This window comes from Crocodylus porosus, unplaced genomic scaffold, assembly GCF_001723895.1.
Source record: "Crocodylus porosus isolate Cpor-Errol unplaced genomic scaffold, CroPor_comp1, whole genome shotgun sequence".
Classification (NCBI taxonomy): domain Eukaryota; kingdom Metazoa; phylum Chordata; order Crocodylia; family Crocodylidae; genus Crocodylus; species Crocodylus porosus.
In genome coordinates, this window is record NW_017728931.1 from 24495609 (window position 1) to 24519865 (window position 24257).

The following is a 24257-nucleotide window of genomic DNA, read 5'->3' on the forward strand; positions in this document are numbered from 1 at the left end:
TCATGGGGGCCATGAACCGCATGGTGCAGAGGTGGCTTATTGGCTAAGCCAAGCTCACCCATGGGTTCATGCTTACTGACAACAGGGCCAATATTGTGAAGGCTGTCCATGAGGTGTGGCGCACAAGCTGCACTGAATAGCAAGGGGTGCCTTGGAGGGGGACAGAGCTGGCGGTGACAGTGCCGCCACCAGTACTGCTACAAGCCAGCTGATTTCAAAATGCAGGATGATGGCAGGCTACTTCCACCGCAGCAATCAAGGGGAACAAGATGCTGTGGGGAAAACAGACAGAGCTAAGTATCCTGCAGCACAGAATCACAGGATGCGGAGACTTGGTGGAACTCCACATACCTGATGCTCAAGAGGCTGGTGGAGCAACAGAAGGCCATCCATGAGATGGCCTTGCTTGGGGAGATTGGGATCAGCGCCCCTCTGAACAGAGCTGAGTGGGGTACCATTTCCTAGGTGGTGGTCCTCAAGCCCTTCCTTGGCACCACCAGGACCTTTAGCACTGGTGGTGCCCTCCTCAGCCAGGTGATCTTCCTAGTGAGGGAACTGGAGAACCAAATGGAGAAGTTCCAGGGGAATCAATGTTCCTGACTGGAGCAGGCCACTGTCACCAGATGTGCAGGCACTGGTGAGGCAGCTGAAGGAGGGCATCAGGAGATGGCTGGATCCCTTGTGGTCCAGTACGGTCCACCTGATGGTAGGCATGCGCAACCTAAGGGTGAAGGGGAACATGTGCACTGGCAGCCCCAAAACCCTCGATCACTGGATGAAGATGCTGGTGAACAAAGTCAGGGAGGCTGAAGTGCAGAGGCAAGGGGATGTGGAAGAGGGGGATCCACTTTCCTATGCCAGCACTCCGAGCACCAGCACCAGCACTAGCCAGTCTCCTCCACGCCAGCCACTGCCAACATGGGCCATGGGCATGGCTTCAATGCCGGGGCCCAAAACACATCAGCAGGTAGTGCTGAGGCTTTGCTTGCTACTGATCTGGCCGAGGATGTGGAGCCACTGGACTGCAACCCCTTGGCCTACTGGACAAGCCACAGCCAGAGGTGGCAGGATCTGGCCACAGTTGCCCAGCAATATTTGTCCTGTCCACCAACTGGCATTCCAAGCAAGAAGGTGTTCAGCATTGCTGGGGATGTTATCACACCTCACCGCAGGCCAGCCTCTGGCTTCTTTACTATTCTTTCCATCCAAGACCAACTGCAGGTACTTCCTCAGCCTGACAAAGGGGTTTTCAACCCTAAAGCTTTCAAAGATACATTTTTATTTTATTTAAGTACTCCTTTTTTCCCCCCCCATAATACATATATAGACATAAAAACACAAGATAAGCCATCACACACCATGGATAACATCATTATGTCCAACCCAACCCCTTTACTTCTTGCTCTCAATTCTTTTATAAAGTGACAGGCTCTGTGACAGTTCCGCTTGGGTACCTTTGATGCTGCTGCTGCTACTGGTGTTGAGCCAGCTAAGTTATTTTCCCCGTTGTCACATAAAGCATAGTACCGGGCATGAGGCTGTAGGGAAGGAGGCAGACTCAGTGGGGCACACTGCCATGATGTGCAGAGGCCCCAGCACCACAGAGGGTGCTGGAGGCTCTGCACACACAATGTCACCCACCCACATGACAAGTTTTGCCTGTCAGCAGCTTGGAGTGCAGTTCCCCCCAAACCCCATGCACCCGTCTTTTTGAAACTCAGCAGGTTTTGTGGCCTCAGTAAAAGCTACCACCCCTGCAGTTTTTACCTCCACCCCCCCAAAGTTGCAAACACAGACGTGACAGGAGTTTTGCTTACAAGAATTTGGGGTACCAGTTCCCCCCAAACCCCTGCACTGATCTTGAAAACTTGGCAGGCTTCATTCTCTCAGCAGAAGCTACTATCCCTGGAGGTTTCATCTAAATCCTACAAAAAAACCCAAAATTATAGATCCTTTCATTGTATGGCTGGAATACCAAGGTGGCTCCAAAGCTTCAGAGCTGCCTCGGCCAGATTGAGGCAGAAACCCAGTCCGGAGCTCCGGATCGGATCACTGCCATCCAAAGCGGCTGGATCCGAAGCCAGATTGGATCACTGCCAACTCACACAGGCCGACTGGATAGCTACATAGTCAATAACGAAAGCACTCTTTCCCCCTCACTCTCCTTTAGTTTGTTTCCCTGCAAGTAAGTCCAGTGAGAGCTTCAAAACTTGAAATGTTTTGACAATTTCAAAACAGTTTGACTTGCCTCATCTCATTTCAAGGCCGTTTCCAAGCTCTCCGTTTCATTTCGATTTTGCTGTTTTGTCCTAGAAATGAATCAAAACAGTGCTGGAAAAAAAAAAACAAAAACAAAAAAAAAAACTAACGGTGAAATTTCACACAGCCCTAATACTCATGTGCTGCAATAACCGGGGGGGGGACACATCCCCACGAGCAGAAACATGCATTTCCCCAGGGACAAAACAGCAGTGGCACAATGTGCTGCTGCTTTTGCTTGACCCAAGGAAACAGTTGTGGAAACATGCTGACACTTGACATGGTGTCCTAGGTCAGGTAGGGGAGCTGGGGCCAGCACTTGGGCTGGCCCCTGCAGGCTTACCTGGGGTCCTGAGGGTCTCGGGTGGCTGCAGTGGCAGCAATCTAACAGCACAGAACCTGGTCAGCAGCCAGAGCATGGCTCCAGCCAGCCAGGCCCCAGTTTCTGGTGGCACACCCTACCACCCCGTGCACCACCCAGTGTGGGAAAAAAAAAAAAAAATCTACTGTGTGCTGCAGGTTAGCAGCACAGAAAATGCCTGCATCTGCAGTGTGTGACACCACAGACTATGTCTGAGCTCTTCTGGACATGCCCTAGTGGTCTTGCTGCTTCGTGAAACATTTAGCCCAAGTAAGATGCTGTATACAGTCTGTGGAAGTTAGAGCTCTGTGCTCAGCTATCTTCTGCAGACCCTTTACTTGGGGGCTTGTCTGTTATGGTGAGCCTGCAGCTTGTAAACTTGGGAAAGATTTCCCACTAAGGCAATATGATGCTTACAGTTAAGTGTCAGAATGATCAAGTCTTACAGGCAGTGTCCAGTGGAGCAGGAAATCAGATGTAGGTATCAGAATTCAAGGCTAGAAACCTACTGGTCTAGGTGCTATGTTGGCTACAAATTGAAAACCAGGGGACTTCTAGTTAGTATTTTCAATTGTAGAAGTATTGAAACACCAGTTCTATTTCTGTTCTAGGTTAGTGAACATCTTAACCAAGATCTTGTAAAAGATGAGGATTGGTCCCTTTATATGTTCAATGGTCAACGGGCACAAAGACTCAAGATCAGTGAAACTAGTGAAGCCTTCTCAGAGGAGCTGGCAGAAGAAACTGAATTTCATTCTACATTCTATCACATGATTAAAGATTTTGCCAGTGAACAAGCAATTGAGAGAGTAAAAAAAGCAAGCTACCTATTTACTGATGTTGTGTACCAGCTACTCCTTGGAACTAGAGTTTTAACATACTCTTAAAACCAAGATTTAAAAAAAAAAAAAAGTTTATTGAGCATTAAAAAAAATTGGTCAATAAAGTCAGATTTGAAATCCATCATTTCACATTCAGATAGTCCCAACAGCCTTAAAATGACTGAAAGTAGCTTACTGCATTTAAAGACTATCATTTTCCTTCCTCTCTAGCAGTTGGGAAATTTAATCCTGTTTATGTTTCAAATACCTGTTTTTAACATTCTAAGCTGAATGAAATATGGAAGGTGAAAGTCTCTTTTTGATAGTTTAAGTTGTGCTTCTCTGGTGAAAAAGTTATTTCAAAAGCAGTCTAAAAGCATCAAACTAGCTTTAAATATACCTCTCAGCTCCTCACATCTATAGATTTACTCAACTAAAAGAGGCATTTTGTTGTGAACTAACATAATACCACACAGAAAAAAAAAAAGATTACTATACAAGCCAAAAGGGTTCTAATCCAGTGTTATGTTGGTGGTGGTCCATTGTGTCGAAGTCCAGTATATGGCCACAACAGCTTTTGTAGTGAAGTCCAGGAATTCCCAGTTCCCACAGGAGCTGCATCTGCTGGTCTTTGAAGAGACAGGCCAGTGAGAAAACTTGTGAATGCAGCAAGGAGGACCAGAATGGTAACCGAAATCCATAAAGTCTTGTTAGCATCACAAAAGGAAGTCTTGAGACGAGAAACCCATGAAGACATCATATTGCAGCTATGGAGAAGCACAAACACAGGGTTTTTTTGTTTTACTTAAAGCTATCATTTTACAAATCTGAGACCTAAAGACAAGGCTGTTAGCTTTCTGTTAAGTACCTAGAATTTAAAGCCCAGGCTTCCTGGCCAGTATTAAAGGCAGGTTCCAAAAAAAGAAAGAAAAGCAATTAAGATTCTGATCACCATATCAGAATCCATACTCCTAAAGCAAGCACCTTCATTCCCTGATCAACAAATTGAGGTGGTAGGGGCTCAAATGGAATTAACAAAAGCACACTGAGCAGGGAGTCACCTAAAACCAGCAGTTAGGAATGCTAAAAGGTACCCATGTTCAAATATTACACCTCTCTGGGGTTTAAATGTCTATAGCCTTGAGTAAGAGTGGTATATTCTACAGTGTATTCTGCAGCTGGGGTAGGTCAGTTCCTCTGCCTGAAACTCTTGCACAGTATAGTGAAAGTGACCAAGCTCGAGTGCTTGCGTGCAACCAAGTCTGTCAACTAGTGCTCATAGCCCTTCAGCAGGGAAGAGCAAATACTGGATGTCTAGCCCTGCTCTACTGCATACTTGAACTGTTAGACCAATAATTGAACAAAGTCTTGTCTGAAGCCACATAGAGATTTTAACCAGATGTCTTAATTCAGCCATATTTAAAAAGCTAGCACCAACAATTAGGTCAAGAATATGCTTCTACTTGCTCCTAACCTCACTTGAACACTTCCCCTTACATGGATTCCTGTTTATAAGTGGAGGATGCAAACGCATACTCACGTCGAGTTTAGAATCCATTTTGACGGATTTTTCCCCTTTTCAGCAACACTCATCTTCCTCTGTTGGTCTCCTCTTGTTTCTTCAACTGGTGGTTCCAACTTTTTGTTTCTGTTGATAAGCATTAAAACAAAAAGGTAAGCTTCTCCAATAAGTACTTATGAGCATACCAAATATTTATTTTGGTTTATAGCACCAAATAGTTTTGCCATAAAATATCTCTCGATATAGATATAGATCTCTCTCTCAAGGAAAATGAACACTCAAAAGGAACGTGTAAAAGCCTTGGAAATTAAGTGATCTAAACCTACTTTGTTTCAGAGCATTCTTCCTCATACTCTGTCCAGGAATATGTGCTAATGAATCGTTGCAGTGAAGGACGCTTCTCATTTTGCTTTGCTCCTAATCTTCCCCTGTCAAATGAGACAACATGTTCTTTACTGTTACTCTGTAAAAGGATTTAGCCAAATTTTAGTGCAAACTAGAATTTGAACAGCTTCAGCTAAAATTAGTGTGCTCATTTGAACTAAGTTGTATAACTTTAGTCCACAATTTTTGCAGCCAAAAGTTTAAATACCTGGTTTCATTAAGCATAGTAACCCCCAAAATCACCCAATTTCACAGCTCTCAGGCCCTTACAAACTGAAGTCACCCAGAACTATGAAGGATCTTTGTGCCTCAAATTTAAGTACAGACAGAAAAGTCAGGCATTATTTAGGCAGTCTTACAACCACTTCACTGCAAGCATCAAAATTTGCAAAACTATGATAAAAAGAAAAACAAAACAAAACACCTACTCTAGGAATAAGCAGCTAGGTCTGTGGGCCAGACCTCACTGCAAAGCCATTTGATCTGCCCTTCAGCTGTATTTGGCAGCAGTTGCTCTCCATGGGTAGATGTTGCAGCTGTAGTAGCTGGCTTCTATCACCCACCTGCCCACCTCTGACCTGAGCCATGTCATTCCAGCCCACAACGTGATAAGGTTGCTGACTGCAGATCCACTCTATGCAAGTATAATATGTCTTTCACAAGACACTTTGTGAACAGCTCCTCTCGAACCATTTATCGCAGATATTGATCAAGCTGAAAACTAGGGCTGTGCAAGGCTTTGGACAGAGCTTTGGATTTGGAGAAGCTTCGGTGTCTGAAGCAGCATGTTCAGGTGGAAACACTGGCCTCATTAGGCTTCCCAAAGCAGTTTGGAGCTTCCGAAGCACCTCAGAGATCCAGCCATAGGGTATAATGGGGAAATAGAGCATCTATAACTTTGTTGGTTTTTGTCCAATTTGGATGGAATATTCAGGGATGGTAGACTATGCAGAGAGCAAGTTTCAAGAAGATTGGCACAGGGGCTTGGGGGGAACTGCACCCCAAATTCTTGAAAGCAGAACTCCTGTCATGTCTGTGTTACAACACGGGAGTCAAAACTGCATGGCTGGTAGCTCTTATTGAGGCCACAAAGCCTGCCAAGTTTCAAGATCAGTGTGGGGGTTGGAGAAGGGGCGGGGGGGGGGGCAGGGACTGCCCACCACGCTGCAGACAGGCAAAAAACTCATGCCATGAGTGACACTGCATGTGTTAAGGTGCAGCAGGATGACAGCTGCAGGGATGGTGGCCCCTGCTACAGCCATGAAGCCTGCCAGCTGTTGAGGAGATGGGTGCAGGGGTGTTCTGGGGCACTGCACCCCTAGCTGCTGACAGGCAAAAAAACCCTCATGCCATGGATGCTTGTGGAACTGACTGTCTCCGTCTTGGGGTATGGGAGACACTACTGCTGGCCTGGCTACTAAAGCTACTGTGTTACCAGTTACCAATCAATCATCATTCACTCAGGGACCAGCTCACTACACAAGACCTAGCTAATGTAACCAGTTAATTGCCATCAATTAGTACCTACAAAACCAGGCTAAGGAGGGGAAATAATCAATACAGACAATCAACTGCCCCAAGACAGACTGTCAGCCCCACAAGCACCCATGGCACGAGTTTTGCCCATCAGCAGCTAGGGGTGCAGGGCCCCAGAACCTCCCTGTACCCATCTCCTCAACAGCTGGCAGGTTTTGTGGCCTCAGCAGGGGCCACCATCCTTGCAGCTTTCACCCTGCTGCGCCTTAACACACACAGTGTCACCCAAGTCATGAGTTCTGATTGTCCACAGCTTGAGGTGCAGTTCCCCCATCTCCTTGAAACTTGGCAGGCGTTGTGGCCTCAGTAAGAGCTCCGAGCCCCATAATTTTGACCCCCCTGTGGTGTAACAGCCATGACAGGAGTTTGGCTTTCAAGAATTTGGGTACAGTTCCCCCAGACCCCTGGACTGATCTTGTAACCTGGCAGGTTTCATGCTGTCAGCAGAGGCTACCATCCCTGAAAGTTTCATCCAAATCAGAAAAACAAAAGTTCTAGATATTTCATTGATTCCCCCATTATACCCTATGGCCGGATCTCCAAGGCAGCTCTGAAGCTTCAGAGCCATTTCAGCTGGATTGGAGGTAGACACCTGGTCTGGAGCTCCAGATTGGATTCCTGGCATCCGAAGCAGCCAGATTGGATCACTGCTGCCTCTTACAGGCCTACTGAAAATCTCAGCTTCCGTTTAAGAACAAGACCCAAGTAGCCTCACCAACTGCTTGATCTCCTGTTGAATTTGTCACTCTTTTCTGGTCCACCAGTTTCATTTAGCTGAGCCTGTAGGGGAAGTGTAGAGAGGTTTCCTTTGCTTTTGAAATATTAAAAACCCAAAGTAGACACCACTAGAATGAGAAACTTTACTCACCAGTGACAGACCAATGCCAGCATTTCCAGTACTCTTGGGCAACGTTGCAATGCTAACTCTTCGTAGTGGGGGCTACATAAATAAAAGTGGTAATACTAACTTATGCACTGGCTAGGTTGTACAAAAACGCAAAAGATTGGCAAGTAAAGAGAGATTGTGTTAATATTAAGCTTCAACACAAATAAAGGACAACCTATGCCAACTGAAACAGATGTAATGTGCTCCAACAAGGAATCTTTGCAGATTAACTTGTTAATTTTCTACTTTGACAGACTGATGCTCAAAATATTGCTATTGCCCCTTTCCTGAACTGATTCCATTTTTTCCTGATTGCTAAACACTTTGTTGTCAAGATCCTTAAAAAAAGAGAACCCCCTTTAAGCGATAGCTCTTGAACAACAAAAAGGGAGAGCACAAGGGTTTAGACCTCAACAAATCAATTTGCAAATTTGTAAATGCAAGTATATCATCTTTTCAGTTGAAAAGAGTGAAATGTTACTGTGACCAAGATAGACAGATTACTTTTCAGGGTTTGAAGAATTTAGAGTTCAGTGGAAAACTACTACTATACCAGTAAAATACTTATATAAAAAGCAGACAAAGAACATACAGAGCATGAATCATTTGGCCTTAATACCTAATATTATATCATTACCTTGTAATTGAGAGAACTTGGAAGACTTTTATTTGCAGATTCATCTGTGAAGAGGAACAGATATAAGTAGGTTCATAAAAAAAAGTTGCTACTGCAGCATAAAACCTGGCTAGCTACAGTTTCCACTAAAGATAACTGCATCTCAGCACCTCAAAAATTAATTTAAAAAAAAAAATCATGCTGCAGAACATCAATAGAGACAGTCCCATCTCTTTTGATAAGATAACCTGCCATCTACAACAATTGTGACTTGGTCTTATTGACCTATGGGTCTAGGATCTCCTCTCCTTTCAACAAGTTAAATCTCTGTAGCCAAAAAGAAATAAAAACATTGACATCAGCTTCTGCAAGGATGTCCATGTATGTGACTGCCAGGATAGAGCTTTGTTTGTTTGTTTGTTTGTTTTTTAAGATAGACAAATGTGCTCCTGATTCTCAACAGAATTACCTCTGTCTCCAAGAGAGCTAAATGATCTTTCATTTTGAAGTAGAACTTGTTTCAGCTCCTCAAGTTCTGCATGTTCTTTGGTATACATGCGTTTCAAATTTTCCACGTGTTGAATCATTACTTCTACTGCTTTACTGACACGGTTCTCCTAGCAAAACACAATATAACCATGTAAATGCAAATACAAGTATGATGGAAGAGGCATTAGTTCAAATGCTGAGTTGTTGTGAATCCAAACAATTACTCCAATATTAGTCTTCTTAGCTACTTGCACATTTTCCTTCTCTTGCATATCTTGGCAACCACAAGATCTTTCTCTGGCTTTGATAATGCAGCCTTGTTACACCAGGGACAGGTACAATATGGCCCATGGGCTGCATCCAGTCTACCAAGTGATTTCATCCAACTCATGGATGGATGGCCACCAATTAATTGCATCCAGCCCTGCCCTTGGCTGCCCCTGCTGCATTCCACATGGGGCTGAGCCCTGCCCACTGCTGCTGCTGAGCAAGTGCACTGCGTTCCCATCCTCATGTGCGAGAGTCCCAGCCCTAGCCCCAGCCAAGCATATAGCTTCCAAGCAAGACCGCCACCACCCAGGGAACTGCTCAGCTACCCCAGCCTTCAGCAGCTCCTCCTTGTGTCCCTACTGCAGCACTCCAGACAACAACTAGGGAAGAGGCAGCAGGCAGAGGGAAGTAGCAGCTGGGCAGGAGTGTACAGCTTAGTTTGTAGACCCCATGCCCAGCATGATGACAGGGACACAGAGCATGGGTCACCCCAGCTCCATTGTACAGGGCTTCCCTTGGCTCCTGTGCAGGTCCCAGGACTTGTGCACCACCAAGGAGAAGCCCTGTGTGATGGAGCTGGCATCCTTCCTCACTCCCTGCTGTCATGTGCAGCTGCTGGGACTTCAGAAGTGGAGTGTAGTGGTGCTCCACATGGAGCCAGGGCAGTTCTGCTCCCTCCTTTCCGGTGGAGTCCAGGGAAATGCATGTGGTAACAGGAAGCAGGGCCAGGCCACCAGCTCCATCATGTAAGGCTCTCCCATGCAGTGTGCTGTTCTGGCCAAGTCCTGGGAGCTACATGCAAGATGCAGGGAGCCCTGTGCCTTGCTGCCATGTGCAGCTCCCAGGAGTGGCTGGAGTGGTGTGCTGCCAGGAGACTTCACCTGCACAGGCCATGAGCATCCTGAGATACTGTGTACCATGGGGGGTGGGGGTGGGGGGAAGAAGAGGTGGGAGCATATGGGCTCCCACATGCACAACCCACTATACCCACACATCCTCCCCAAACAAATCCCAAAGCCACACTGTCCCAAACTGCACACCCCTACCCCCAAACACCCTCCTCCACACTCCGGGAACTTGTCACACATTCACACCCCATACCTGTCCCACAAACCCCACCCCCACAAAGATCCACACCTCACACACTATATACAAGAATAAGACCTTATTTTAGCTATTATGTCCTCACCTCTATATACACTACACAAATGCGTGTAAATAAAGAACAAAACTATCCATCCATAGGTGGGTGATAGAGGCTGACAAGTTATTTACCCAAGTATATTTGTGCTTTCTCCTTTGCTCTTCCCCATGCTTAAGAAGCTTCCCATAAACATCCACCAAGCTTATTTATCCTTTTCAAGAGCCCTCAAAAAAAAAATCTCTCCCCAGTGCCTACAAAAACTAGAACAGGCCAGCTAGGGTACTGAGATCACACCAATCAGTAGTTTCACTGTCTTCTTGCAGGCTTTCCTCTCTTTTCCATCTGTTATGATGCTTTTTGAGGCAGGGATTGCATTTTTGTTCTCTGCTTGGGCAGCATCTAGTACAGCTATGCCCTGGCTCCTAATGCTATTTTATTAATCATTTGTACTGCCATAGAGAACACTGTGGATGGATCAAAAATGTTATTGGCTGTTCAAATTAGAAAAGCCGTTACAAGCCTTATATTAAATTATAGGGTTTTTACAAGAGTACTCCTCATAAAAAACAAGTAGTCAAGTTACTTACTTGATTGATGGCTCCCAACATCTCTGCTCTACTAGCAACCCTGGTCACATACTGACAAAGGCTTTGCAAACATTTCTCCAGTTTCTTAATGATCTCTTGAGCTTGATTATCTTCATCACACAAAGGTGCTAAAGACTGGAGAGAAAATGCAAATGAACTGAGTACCAAATAAACAAAATGCTGGTCCCTAAATTAGCTGCTCATGACAGGAAATTATCGTGCTTCCCTTAGATTCCATACAGATCAGAGAGTCTGCACTAGCACATATATTCACAGGATTAGTGCCCAACATGTTCAATTAGTGCAAAAGTTAGTGCTGTTTTATCAGCAGCATGGAGTTTGGCTGATTTTCACCAAGTACAGATCTGTCTCTTAGACATTTACCTTATGCTGCTGTCAATGTGAAACCATTCACTGAAACAGTAGCTTCCTTTTTAGCATACAATACATCCAATGGAACAGAAGAACTTCAAAATGCTAAAATCTCTTTAATGTTCAAGAGAAACTACTTTATGGGTGCATCTACATGAGATGCTTTGAGCACACTAAATTCTACTGTACATTAGTGCAGCAAGCAAAACCCATGCTAAAATGTGCAGTAGATTTAAAACTACTGTGCATTAGATGTCACAAAAAGAATGTTTGTTTGCTCTAATGCTCAGTAATGCTAATTATGGTGCATGTAGTACCCATCTATAGGTTCCAAACTTAACGTGCTGTAATTACAGCACATTAAATGAGCATGTAGATGCACACCATGTGATCAAAACCAAAATAAAAGTTCCTATTAAGAAAGCTGTACATCAAATGTACATTGTCTAGCCATGTATCCCTTTCCCCTTCCAATCTTATCTACTTCTAACCTCTAGTAGTTTCAGCCCATTAGTGATCTCCTTTTTCAAGTTTTCTTCAGCCAAGTCTCGAGACCTTTCTTCAAGACGCACTCGCTTGTCCAAGGTAAACAGGTCACATTTAAAGCCCAAAGACAATCTGAGAAACTCTGCCTGTTTTGTTTTGGTTTTTTTTTTAAAACAGAAGAGAGCCATCAGAACAGACCTAGCAATGTAAGTCCAATCACTATTAAGAAGTTACTCAGGACAGACCTTCTAATCCCATCAACACTCAAGCCAGAGTTGTTGGAGATTGGGAAACAAAAAGGTGGAACCAAAATCAGTAGGTCTCAACTTCTACCCAAGGGATTTTCAAAAAAAGAAAGATTTCCTGACTGCCAAATCTCAAGTGATAAGTAAGTTTGCAAACAGAGTAGCTCTTTCTCCAGCATAGGTCATGGTTGCCTTGTGCAACAGGACTAGACAGTTCGACTTAAAATGAGTGGTACAATTGGTATACCCTGATGGGTTTGGATTTGGGAGACAAAGAGAGCTAGGTCCAACAGAGCGTTTAAAAAAGTTGATCATGGCTCTACTCTGATCCTGCCTGCCTCATTCACAGATGCTGCTCCCCACCCACCCAAAGCCCTATCCCATGTGCCTGGCCAAGGGGGTCCTGGGCTGGCCTCCATGGAGAGACCACCCACTTGCTCTGTCCAGCATCCCCAGACTACGTGGGGAGTTTTGGTGAGCTCATGGGCTGGGGCGGGGGGAGGTGACCTGATCTACAACAGCTCACCAAACCTCCAGCCCAAATAAATAAAATTCCCCACACCTGATCTAGGGGATTTCATTTGAACCCAAGTGCTAGACAAAGTAGATATCTATATCATCCATGTTAAAGATGATGTGGGCATATTAGTTAAATTTTGAGAAATTAGAAAGTCAAGTTTTGAGCTGCTCCTTATCTAAATCACTACTTATTTTTGTTCAGTAGATTGCAAAATTGTTTACCTGAACTTGAAAGAGACAGATTCCTACTCCCTGAAATATTTGGGGTACAAAAGGTCAAAAAACTCACCTCCACCTCCTTTTCATTAGGAGAGCCACTGTAGGAGGAGAACACAACACCAACATAAGCAGAATGAAGTGTTAAACATATGCAGGCTGGAATCAGGCAAAGGTGATACTTACTCATCATTCTGATTGGTTTTAGCTCTTTTAATGCCAGTTGCCATGGGTGAATTCTCTGATTGGAGAGACATGGAAAACAGATCTCAATTTTCAGGTACAGAGCAGAGCAATCTCTCCTCTCAAAGTGTTAAGAATAAAGCAAGAACCCCTAAATTGCAAGATGGCAGGTTCACCAAAACTTTTTGTTGAACCACTGACCTAGAAATGGGCTTGGGTGCATTGAGCCTGAAGGTCTGCAAAGCAGCTTGTTAATAATTTAACTGAGTTTGACCATTGAAAGATCTTATTTGATAGCTATCACCCTGAGCCAGAACATAGATTAAGATCTGATCTAGAAGGAATTGATCTGGTGTTTCACATGGCATCCTGCATACACAGCTTCAAATTGTAGTGATAGAGAGTAACAAAACACAATGTAGAAGCTATGTTTAACTCACTATTTGTAATTCTCAGGGAGGATCAGCCAAAGACAAAAAGGGACATGGTTACAATGAGAAAGCAAACTGGGCATGCTCAGTAAAGACTGTCATCCACCTTGCACGTAGTTAAAAGCACCAAACCTTTGGTTAGGGCATCCTTTTATAAGGGAATCACAAGTAGTTTCATTAGCATTTAAAGGTCTCAAACACAGCGGCAGCCTGGCCCATTTTGAAAGTTCCAAGGGATGTCTCTCCTCTCCTCAAAGAGGGTGCTGGTTAAACCAATGCCTGTAGACTATGGATAAATGGGTCTTTGTAGGATGGGATACTGCTTCTTTTTGCCCTCACCATTTTGATTCTTAATATAAAAAAAATATATATATAAAACCCACCCACTTGGTCCTAAAGCCACACTACATAATGCAGCTTTGTTTCGTTGTCTCAGCTTATAAGTGACAGAACAGTAAGAAAATATTAAAAAAGCTGATGTCACCAACATCCTGTACACCCACACAGGAACATGCCCATCTCCATATCATTCATGGAGACTATGCTTACAAAAGATCTGCTCTATAATTTATCAGCTCTCTACATGCTGTTGATAACTATAGATTTGTTACTTTCACTATAAGCAATTAGTTGCATCCTTTTAGACAAGTGGAGTATTTTGCCATGTTATATATACATACACGATAGAAAAATTTAATGTAATTCAGCATTTTGATGATGTTCTGTGCCATTTCTATGCAATATTGTTATTGTACAGAATACAGCAAGATCATAGATAAAGATATTTCAATATGCTGAGGCTTAAGACTATTGATTCAGGAAAGATAGCTTGCATCCAGTTGAGTTGTAATATACAGATATCGAATGAGGACAACTTACCTTTGATACTGGGAACTGCTATGGATGCTTGTCCACTTTCTTCTTTAACAGTCTCCATTTCCTCACCTACCTCCTAAAGAAGTTTCAGAGCAATTACTCAAAAGAAAACCAGAAGTGTTAGAATATGGCTGGGCATCTGGGGCAGCTGCCACAAGGCATCTTCTGTTGCTGTCTCACTGCAATTCCATAGCTGCAGTAGCTATCATTTTTTTCCACCTCCCTGTTCCTCCTCTTAACTCAGCACTTAAAAGGGCAGGGCAGCCACTAGTTACTCCAGTGAAGCAAAATGCCACAAATATCTTAAACTCATGTCAGGATTCCCTTCTTATGGCTTAAACCAACTGCAACATTATTAAGACTTCAGCATTTTACTGGAGGTCTTACCACATTTAACTTTAAGGTATTTTCAGGTGTTGTTCTGTGATCTTCCGTGCTTGGGCAGAACTCCCTAGTCAGATCAGCACCTGAAGAGAAACATTTAAGGAACTGAACGTAATCATCTCAAAAGCCTCTGAACTTCCTTTCACCATACAACTCATAGTAATTCCCAGAAGAGCACACAGAAGGAAGAAGGCCTTCCTAAGCCACACAACACTGTGGGAGTGTGGAGGAAGGGATACTGTGATGCCATTCATCAAGCCAAAGTATTACAATATGAAGCAGTACCACTAAGAACAGAGCAGCTGTGACCAGTATCAGTTGCAATTGCTGAAGTTCCCATATGCTCATAAATTTTCCAAAACATGGTGCTTTTGGGCTAAAAGTGTCTATAAAAAAGGTTGAGACACCCAAAATAAGAGGTACAGAGAATGTTTAAAGTTGAGAGTGGCTTGTTTTAAGGAAAAGAGTCTCATCAGGGAGCAGCTAAAGAGGCTCTCATTGGAACTCTGCCCTCCATCCACCCTAGCTTACGTCAAGGTAAGCAGGACAGATACAACTGCCATAAAGCTTAGAAATTCTGATTCTAGGCCAGAGATGGATGCACTTTGCTTACATTTGAAAAAGATGAACAGGTTTTCAAACCAGTATCTGAACTGGGCACACCCAACTGGGCATGCCTTTCCTCTAGGTTCAGCAGCACCCACAGAGTGACCTGTGGTGTACCATACAGGGGCAGGCATTCAGCTGCAAGAAAGCATAAGCAGCAAGGAGGTTACTGAACTTCAAGGGCTGGTAGTTGCAGATCTACAGGGTAGCAAACTACAAAGTTAATCAAGTCACCTGGCTTTAGGCTATGCAACATCTTTACTGCCAGGAGCTACTGCCTCCTGTTGTAGGCTACAGGGAAGCTTACTGTTTAAGTTATTAAAATCCCAGCTGCTTAAAACATTTTCTAAAAGTTGGCACAGTCCTGCTGCCATGAAATGAGGCAATTCTAAACTGTTCCTGCTCACTCCACAATTCACAGCTTTAAACAAATAGAGCACACTAACCTATATTAGGGCTACCAAAAGAAACAGGAGGTGACAAGAACTCAACATTTAGAATTTCCCGTCTTCAACCTTCATGCAGCATTGAAAACCAGTTTCTTTCACATCCATTTACTATGGGTGTGCAAAATGGGGCATATTCAATTCAGATTCAGCCCAAAAATCAGGGACAGCAATTTGATTAGTTGATTTGGATCACTGTCCCCGATTCGACTCTGTTGAATCTGAAGATTCAATGCAGATTCAGAGAACTGGTGGTTCAGCCACAGCTTTAAATTTTTTCTACATATCTTGGAGGTACCAGGCATGACTCATGAATGCTGCAATGCTGGGATGGAGTGTCCCACAGGAGCACAGGGCCCTGCCCCCACGTGCTGGGCAGCAAACCAGGAAGTAGACTGGAAGCACACTCAGCTATCAGCCTGGGGGGAGGACAGACAGACCCCGGGTGAGTGCCCTCCAGAGCTAGGAGGCACCAGTCACTGAGCCAGGGGGCATGAGGGGCCCCCTCAGCATGATCCCTGGTGGACCCAGAAGTGGACCAGAAGTGCTTCTGGTCTGTTTCCAGGTCTGCAGTGGAGCACACTGGGGAGTCCCATATGCTCCTGTGGGATACTCCATCTGCCCCACTGCAGCATTCATGAGCTGCCTGGTAGCTTGATGCATGTAGAGAGAGAAAAGATTTAAAAGCTGTGTCTATACCCAAATCATCAAATCTTTCCCAATCAATTTGGAGGGTTCCAATTCAATTCAGAAAGATTAAGGGGTCTCCTGATTCAATTTGGATTTGGAGATTCAGCCACTGAATTGAGCCAAATATCTGCTGACATAACATTCCCTATGTATCCCACATGTAATTTTGCAAGAGCTGATGGATATTATGACACCTAAAAACAGATGTACCAAATTACCTCATGTCTCCATGTGCAGTACAAACATAAGAAAAGGATTATGCATGTGGAAGATGCCGAAAAAACAGATAACAAGCTTTACACTTGCAAGATTCATGGCTGGACTGTTTTGTATGCTTGTTTCACCCCTTCCCCTGGGCACCCAGTCATTTTGTGACTATAAAGGTAGAACAGTAACAAATTGAATCCGGGATCTAAAATGTGCAGTCAGAACCCAGCCTGAAAGAAAAGTGACTAGTGTTCAGAAAAGGTAAACAGAAGATATGAATAACAATTGGATAAAGCAAGTTATAAGATTAAAGTGCTTTAAAAATGTTTCAATATTTTGGGCAGTGTATCTTAATCTGCTTTTTTAGCAGCACCATATATTATGTAGGGTTTTCTTAAATTTAGAATCTAAAGGGAATGTGAGGAGAAAGACCATGACACAAGTAGGTATGAGACTAATGTTAGTGTCAAGAAAAAGAACTGTGATAGCCTTCTCATCCAGTCCGATACATCTCAATGAGAACTTGCTTTCCCGATTGATTTGAGAAGTTGGTGTTGGGGGAGAAGCATTCCAATTTTGAGCTTTTCAACCTTTACATACCTTTGAGATTCCCATTTCTATTAAATTAAGCACATAGTACTGAACTTCGCAAACCAGTAAAGAGAGGTTTTCCACTGTCCTTCTCCCCAGCTCCTTCCCCGCCCCCCCAAAAGAAAAAGAAAGAAAGAAAGAAAGAAAGAAAGGAAAAAAAAAAAAAAAGGAAGTCAGCACTACTTAAGACAGCCCCGGCAAGAGAACCAGGACTTCACCAACTCATTCTGCGTACCTCATTTGCAGGGTGTTCCACCCTAATCCTGCAACTGCCTGTACTCAGGCACTACCCCAACCCCATGCATCGTTCACTTAGTCTGGGAGAAGCTGCAAGTCAGAGTGGTTATTTCTGATCTAATGTAACCCAGAATTTCTGCAAAGCTGTTTTTCTTACTCAACTTCCTCACTTCAAAAGATCTTTTGGAAGCCAGCTGTTTCCTCATCACACAAATGTTAACAGCAGCTACAGTACCTGACAAATTAACAGTCAGATCCTTATCTTTATTTTGCTTCATTGCCACAGAGGTTGGTACATCTTCCTCTTTTGCCTGTGAAAACTCAGAAGATTTTGTCTCCATAGTGAGCAATTCTATAATAGGAGGCAACAGAAAATAGATCTATTATTGGTTAGCAGCAACATATGCTCATGTATTTGCTCTTTAGGCAGGTATTAATTAGTTCTGTGCTTGTAGATTAAGAGTTTACCTGTTGATGTTTTGGTATTCTCCAATGAGGATCCAGTGGCTTCTGACCTGGAAATTGCTGGGTCAACCAGTGTTAATGGCCCAGTACTGCTTTCCTAAACAAGAAGGAGATTTCATAAGTTAAATATTTATGTTTATGAGTGACAGCCTAATAAAAAAAACAAAACAAAACCTTTTCTTTTGAAACTATACACACTGTTTTCAAGCTGTCCCACACAAGTTATTCCTTCTGTAGGACATGCACCAGCATGCACACTTCTACAAGGGAATGAGTGATGCTGCGACAAAACCATTTGGTTTTTCCTGCAATTTGCTGTTCTATGGTTTTATGCCAAGGGGTGAATATTTACCTTCTGCTCAATAACTTTAGCAGTGTTGCTATTCCAGTACTGTGCCACAGCCACAATGTAGTAGATGGAGATAGTGAGAGGTTAACAGTAGAAACGAGATGGAATAGTGTTCCTGTGCCTACCGGAGCACCCAGTTCCAGGAAAGGAATTTACAAGCCCATGAAGTGGGAGAGTTGAAAATCACTATACCCAGACTGTTGGCCATGGGGTTGGGGCTCATTCCTTGCCATGGATGGGGCTCAGGAGGCAGGTGGTACAAACTTGGTCTTAGGCAGCTGAAACTGTTTGCCAGGCTCCCCATGAATTCTTTCAGAAGAGTGCAAACGAATGGTAAAACAAACTTCAAGGTTAAGAAAATTCCCTTCTCCGTTCAATTTGGTTGCAGAAATCAGGACCACAAATCTTTTAATACCATGAAGTTTGCATTTTACTTATTTTCAGTACCTTGGATAATATAAAAAAAGCAAATACACCTACAGTCGCTTTGGTGTAACTATGTTCTAATGTTTCTGGTTGACAAGCAACGAAACCAAAGCTGTTGGAAGTAGCTAATTTTAATATGTTCACATGCCTTTGTTTCTCAGCGTTTACCTTCAGAGGTTGTTTGCTTTGATGCATATGAATGACTTGTATTAATGATTTAGAAAGAAAGAAGTGCTTTCGTACTATCCTGTACACCAGATACATTTCTTAAAAGCACATGTGCTACAGACCATCTTGTGTGCACCAATTATAGTGATGAGCTGAGGGAAAGTGGGTCTTGGACAAATGTATATCATAGCAAATAATCAGCTTTGACTGAGTCCATTTATCAGACAGTAGCAACAAATATTATTTGAATCTCCAGCATATGTGGAGGACTTAGAACAAGTCTCCCAGTCAGGAGAAGCCAAACTCCTAATAAAATGAATGCAAACCTAGCACACTTGGAAGAACAAAGTTACACCCTGCACAACATTAAAAAAAAAGTTATAACAGAAATCATCATGAACAAGCTTCACCATCTTTTTAAAAACAGGATAATTCAGAGGACTAGATGAGCATGAAATTTATCAGGTGTTTAAAAAAAAAAGAAATACCCAGCTGAAGGGGAAGGGGAGGGGACAGAAATAAAATAAGAAAGGCAGAGGATGAGTTAAACACCTAATCCATTTGGTTAGGACCTAAATGGCTTTGTAAGTTTCCTATCAGTTTTATAAGTCATCTGGTTTGGGACCAGTACAGAAAGAATGGTGAGAAGGGTGCTGATGAGCAGACTTGATTTCATACAGAAGTTAAGAGTGATAGGAAAGTTTGTATCACACACACAAACCACAAATGTATTACAGCACAAGCTTCCACTAAAGAAATATGCCATCTACATTGGCCAAGAGGATTTTTGAAGCAAACAGTGCTTAGGAGTCTCTGCATTTGGGTATGCCAGTGATAGTCAATAATGGGGCTGCAAGATCCTTTTAAGGGTACAGTGGGGTGCCACTCAATATTGCCACAGTCAGATGTGCAAACACCTATTCAGGATTCACAAGATAAGCCCAGAGATTTCAAATAGGAATCCATAGCAGCAAAGGCATCTCTGACCTATTGGAGGTCTTTGATTTCTTTTGGAACAGAAGAATTCTCTATTTTTCTGTAGCAAAAAGTGAAGAGCTGACATTTTCCAAAGGGTTCCTCAAGTCAATGGAAGAAGTTGTATACCTCCAGTGGTTCTCAATCTAATGTCCTCAAAAGGCCTGATGCACAAAGGATGGGCAGTTAGTTTCTGAGTAGTGAGGTCCTCTTCAGAAGTCAAGAATTAAAGTAACCTAAAAAAACCACTCAAATCACTGGTTGCTTTTGACAACCTTGCATAATAGTAGCCCAGTTGTGTTTAATCCTCCCTTCCCCCAACCAGGTTAAGGATCAGTGAATTGAGTTCAGCTCTGTCAGCTGGATGTTTCCTCTCATGCAAACTTCTGCTATTTATACCCTTATTTGAATTCTCTCTCAAGCTTAAGGAAATAGTCTTTTAATTATGGTTCCTAGGTACTGGTGAACTGAGAAGCACACTGGTGTTAAAAACAAAGTCTGAAGGTCTGTGATACAGGAGTACATCAAAATCCAGGGGTGGGGGTAACTAAAGCACCCACATTCCCTCACCCCAAACACACAAGTAAGATCTACCTTTACAAACTGAAGCTGTTATGGAGGGAAACCATGTATCCTCAGCCATGTTTTCCCTAGTGTCCAGTATTATTGGAGTTTCTGGGTTGTACAAATACAGGATTTGAATAAAGCAAGTTATGTTTCTCCTCTACTCCCATCTTAGGTAAACATGCACTTTGGAAAATGTATGAGAAGCTATAGAGCATGGTTGCAATCCTTTGATACACTATGTCAGGTAACAGCATACAGTAGAGACCAAGCCAACATCTTTCTCCTCTTTCCTCTCTATTCAAGAACACAGTTTCCGTTTCATTGTTCTCCAGATACTGTAGCAATTTATGTTAGGTCACCAGAATCTTCCATAACCCTAAATTAGATCCACATGCTTCCTTGCAAATGCTTCCAGGATGATCCTAGTTTTTAGTACTAAAAGATCTGGAATGCAAAGTTGTTTTTAATCCAAGCACTGTAGACACTTTAGTCTTATACAAGAGCTCTAAGCAGTTCAGGCAGCCCCTAAACTCCTACTGTTGTGCTTTGAGAAATTCAGTAAAATACTTCATAACTTACAGTATGAGCTACTTACATTCTGAAGGACTTGAGCTGCTGACATGTCTGCCAAGACCCAGGTCTCATAACATACTAGGAAAGCTTTTCCTATTAAACAAGGACATTCAAATTTTACTCTGCGTCATTTTTAAGCTGATCCTGGACACAGCCTATTTGCCTTCTCTTCAGTTCAGACTTTGAATATTTTGTAGAAGAGGGGCGGGAATTATGAATGGTATGCAAAGGGATTAAGAAAAATATCTAGGAACCCCAGCCAGGGCCTAGAAGGGGGTTATTCTTGATATAAGAGAATTTTTATTTTATTTATTTTGCTTTTAGAAACAAGGTTACAAGCAAGACCCCTGGGAAGGCTTGGCAAAAAACTTATGTTGGCAGTGTTGCAAATAAATCCCTCAAAAGAAACAGGTCATTGGAACTACAAGATGGGTTTCATCTAGCCCCATCCCCAACTCAGGAACATGCCTCTATTCTTCTCACTATCACTTCTTACTTCAGCAATACTTCTTACTGCAGAGGAGCCCGGCCGACTGCAGTAGACCTTGGTTGGAAAAGCAAGAGTATTTCAAGATTCAAGGCCACTCCATTTGTAACCTGGGAACACCCAAGGCTGTGCCCATCCTCAATTGGAAGGGATAGATGGGGCAGGCAACAGTACTGTGAGAGGGACACCTATGATTTGAGCTCAGGTCCCCCTTTCCTCTATCGAATAGACTCCACACAAATGCTCTTAACTAATTACAGTTTAATAAATTATAATATACATACTATTCTTATCCTACATATAGGTAAGCATTTCAGTAGGTATCACCCAACAAATAAAGGAAAACTTCCAGTTAGTCCCAGTGATATAAATTCAACACTAAGGGTATACAGATAAATATTTACACCTCCTAAGACTGCTTGTCCCAATAGGGAACCCACCTCAGGGATGGCCTTCTCAACCCCTGCACCCTACAAAGGCCTGGCATAATTAGTAAGTCCTCAGGAGGCCTGTGCAAAGAGGGGTCGATACCCAGGATAGGTGAACCAGGTAAGTTAGGGTCAACAGGTAGTTTACAGGGAACTACAACTGGGTAGGAAAAGAAGCAGGGGAATGGAGGGGGGGGTGCAAGCAGGCAGCATACCAGTGAAGAACCAAATTGTACAAAAACTAAGCCAATCCCATCACATATTGTACAGCATATCCATAATTATGATAACAGTCTTACAAAATATAAAGGAGGTACAGCTTTACACAATAAGGGGAGTTTAACCCTGGATTCCAGTTAGCAAGGGGTACCTTCCCTGCTATGGGTCTAGCTGGGAGTGGGGGGGCAAGCTTGTTTCAGGAATGCCTCCCTTGCAGAACCCAATTTTGCTAGGAACTCAGTATTCTCCAAGGAGCCATCGACCAGACTTCAGAGTCCTCCACTCAGTCAGAGGTACCCCAGTACAGTCTGCCTCATGCCAAGACCTCCCCTCCTGGCCCCGTGTCATGCTTTGGGCACCAAGGGTTCTTTCAGTTCTTGGGGGGGAGGATCCAGGCACTGCTAGGTGGGTTTACCCAGCCTTACACCTGGGTCTTCCCTTTCCTGGGCCCTGCTCTAGACTCTGGGGATCTTTTAGTTTCTTGGCCAGGCCACACTGCAGGGCTCTGGCTATCCAGCCTACACCAGGGCTAACCCAAGCAGCATCGAGCTGTTCCCAGGGCCAGCTCTCCATGTGCCGACCTGCACACCATTCTGTGTGGCCCCCTGCTGGGGATGCAGGCTTGTCCCACCTCCACATGGCTCCCAGAGCCTGAGCCCCATGTGCAGATTGGCGCATTGGTGGGGCAAAGAAGGGATCCTGGTGGAGGCCCTCTTTGGGCTCTTCAATTTCCAAAGTCCCTCACCACCTCCCCCAGTGCAGCTCATGCTGCTCCTTTTATACCCTCAGGGGACTCCACCTCCTGAAATCCAGCAGACCTGCAGCTTGCAGGTCTGAACTTGGTCCAGAGGCTTCTCATCCCCTCCCTTCAGGCAGCACCAGCTCCTCCCCACTCTTCCAATTGGTGGAGCCCATCCACCAATCAGGGAATTGACAATTCTCGAACAGGTAAGTCCACCACACATTCATCTCAAAAAAAACTGTTCTATTCCTGTTAGCCCAAATTAGATTGATTTCACTTCTAAAAGAAGTTGCACTGCATTTCAGCAAAAAGGTCAGATGCAAATCTCCAAAGCTTTTGTTTCAAAACCCTGATCTCAGTAATGCAAATTTCTAATTCATATCAGCTTAAAAAAAAAGAGAGCATGATACAGAGTAGAACAGAAAGTTCTGTTGGCCACAATAGTTACCAAATGGAATCAAGTGTTTGTTCAAATCCTCATCTGGCATTCATCTGAGGCAGCATCACTGGTGGGTCCTTGGAACTGAGACCCCCCCCTATTGTTTTCCTGTTGTCCTCAACCTTAAATACTGGGTGCACTGAGATATACTGGATCCCGCCGAGTACTAAAATGTCAAAATGAACTATATTATACTGGGTGCATCTAGACATTCATTAAAATGTGCCTTTGCTACAGTGCATTCACATTTTAGCACCTCTAATGCGCTTTTCTGTAATACTTCACATTAGCCCATGCTAGTGTGCAGTAGAAAAATGCAAATATTTTTTGGTGATACTTAATATGCAGTAGACTATTTCTACTGTGCATTAGCACTATTTTTACCACTATGCACTAATGCTCAGTAGAATGCTCACATAGATGTGACCACTGAGTAGCAGTCACATTTGCTTTTTAAGAGCCAGGGTGGGCTTGACTATTACACAGTTCTCATGCCAAAGTAGTAGATAGGAAGAATAAAGTAAATGAATTTTTAAAATTTGCCCAATTTTAAAGAGAGAGGAAGGGAAGCTCTGAAGTTAAAGTATCACCAACAGATGAGACCTTAGTAACTGCCAAGCAACAACTATATTAAAATTTATACAATCTACAGAAGGATCTCCGCTAGGGTATGATTCTTGATGCTCCTGAATTGGGAGTGTTTTCACCTTGACCATCTTAGCGCAACTTAAGCAGCACTTCATTTCATTGAAGGGCCGATTTATAACCAGTTGAGACTGTAACCCATAACTTCTATTGTAGAGAATCAGTAAATGTCTACCACATTCACATTCAGAGGCAAGACTGATGAGTGCAAAGACAGTACTCACTTCAGTAAGCAACAAGTCCATCATGGTAGTGGAAACAGGAAGATCTGCCTCAGTCTGTTTGCCAGCAAAATGTATTTTCCACCTGGAAGCACAAGCTTTATTTGCATATTGCCATTTAAAAAGCATATAGTTCAAAGATGTTCTTCCTGAACTCTTATTTTGATAACTCAGTTGGTTTAAAAAAAA

General features: G+C 43.4%; 2 protein-coding genes across 7 annotated transcripts in view; one reads left to right on the forward strand and one right to left on the reverse strand.

Moving 5' to 3' along the window:
• Positions 1 to 3532, forward strand: part of CASC1 (cancer susceptibility candidate 1) — a 60516-nt gene extending 56984 nt beyond the window's left edge. For 4 of the 5 annotated variants that reach the window (XM_019544401.1, XM_019544403.1, XM_019544400.1 and 1 more), the window contains one exon: positions 3232 to 3532. In XM_019544401.1, the coding sequence (XP_019399946.1) occupies positions 3232 to 3507 (276 nt within the window). In that variant the 3' untranslated portion in view covers positions 3508 to 3532. The remainder of the gene's footprint in view (positions 1 to 3231) is intronic. The other variant, XM_019544404.1, reaches the window with a different exon arrangement.
• A 30-nt stretch (positions 3533 to 3562) lies between these two features.
• Positions 3563 to 24257, reverse strand: part of LRMP (lymphoid restricted membrane protein) — a 58779-nt gene continuing 38084 nt past the window's right edge. For both annotated transcript variants that reach the window (XM_019544398.1, XM_019544399.1), the window contains 16 exons: positions 24072 to 24153; positions 17833 to 17926; positions 17600 to 17716; positions 14591 to 14670; positions 14207 to 14279; positions 12900 to 12954; positions 12787 to 12814; positions 11739 to 11879; positions 10876 to 11010; positions 8855 to 9002; positions 8407 to 8450; positions 7752 to 7823; positions 7599 to 7663; positions 5290 to 5391; positions 4982 to 5089; positions 3563 to 4208 (listed from right to left, as the gene is read on the reverse strand). In XM_019544398.1, coding sequence (XP_019399943.1) covers positions 3965 to 4208; positions 4982 to 5089; positions 5290 to 5391; positions 7599 to 7663; positions 7752 to 7823; positions 8407 to 8450; positions 8855 to 9002; positions 10876 to 11010; positions 11739 to 11879; positions 12787 to 12814; positions 12900 to 12954; positions 14207 to 14279; positions 14591 to 14670; positions 17600 to 17716; positions 17833 to 17926; positions 24072 to 24153 — 1588 coding nt within the window. In that variant the 3' untranslated portion in view covers positions 3563 to 3964. The remainder of the gene's footprint in view (positions 4209 to 4981; positions 5090 to 5289; positions 5392 to 7598; positions 7664 to 7751; positions 7824 to 8406; positions 8451 to 8854; positions 9003 to 10875; positions 11011 to 11738; positions 11880 to 12786; positions 12815 to 12899; positions 12955 to 14206; positions 14280 to 14590; positions 14671 to 17599; positions 17717 to 17832; positions 17927 to 24071; positions 24154 to 24257) is intronic.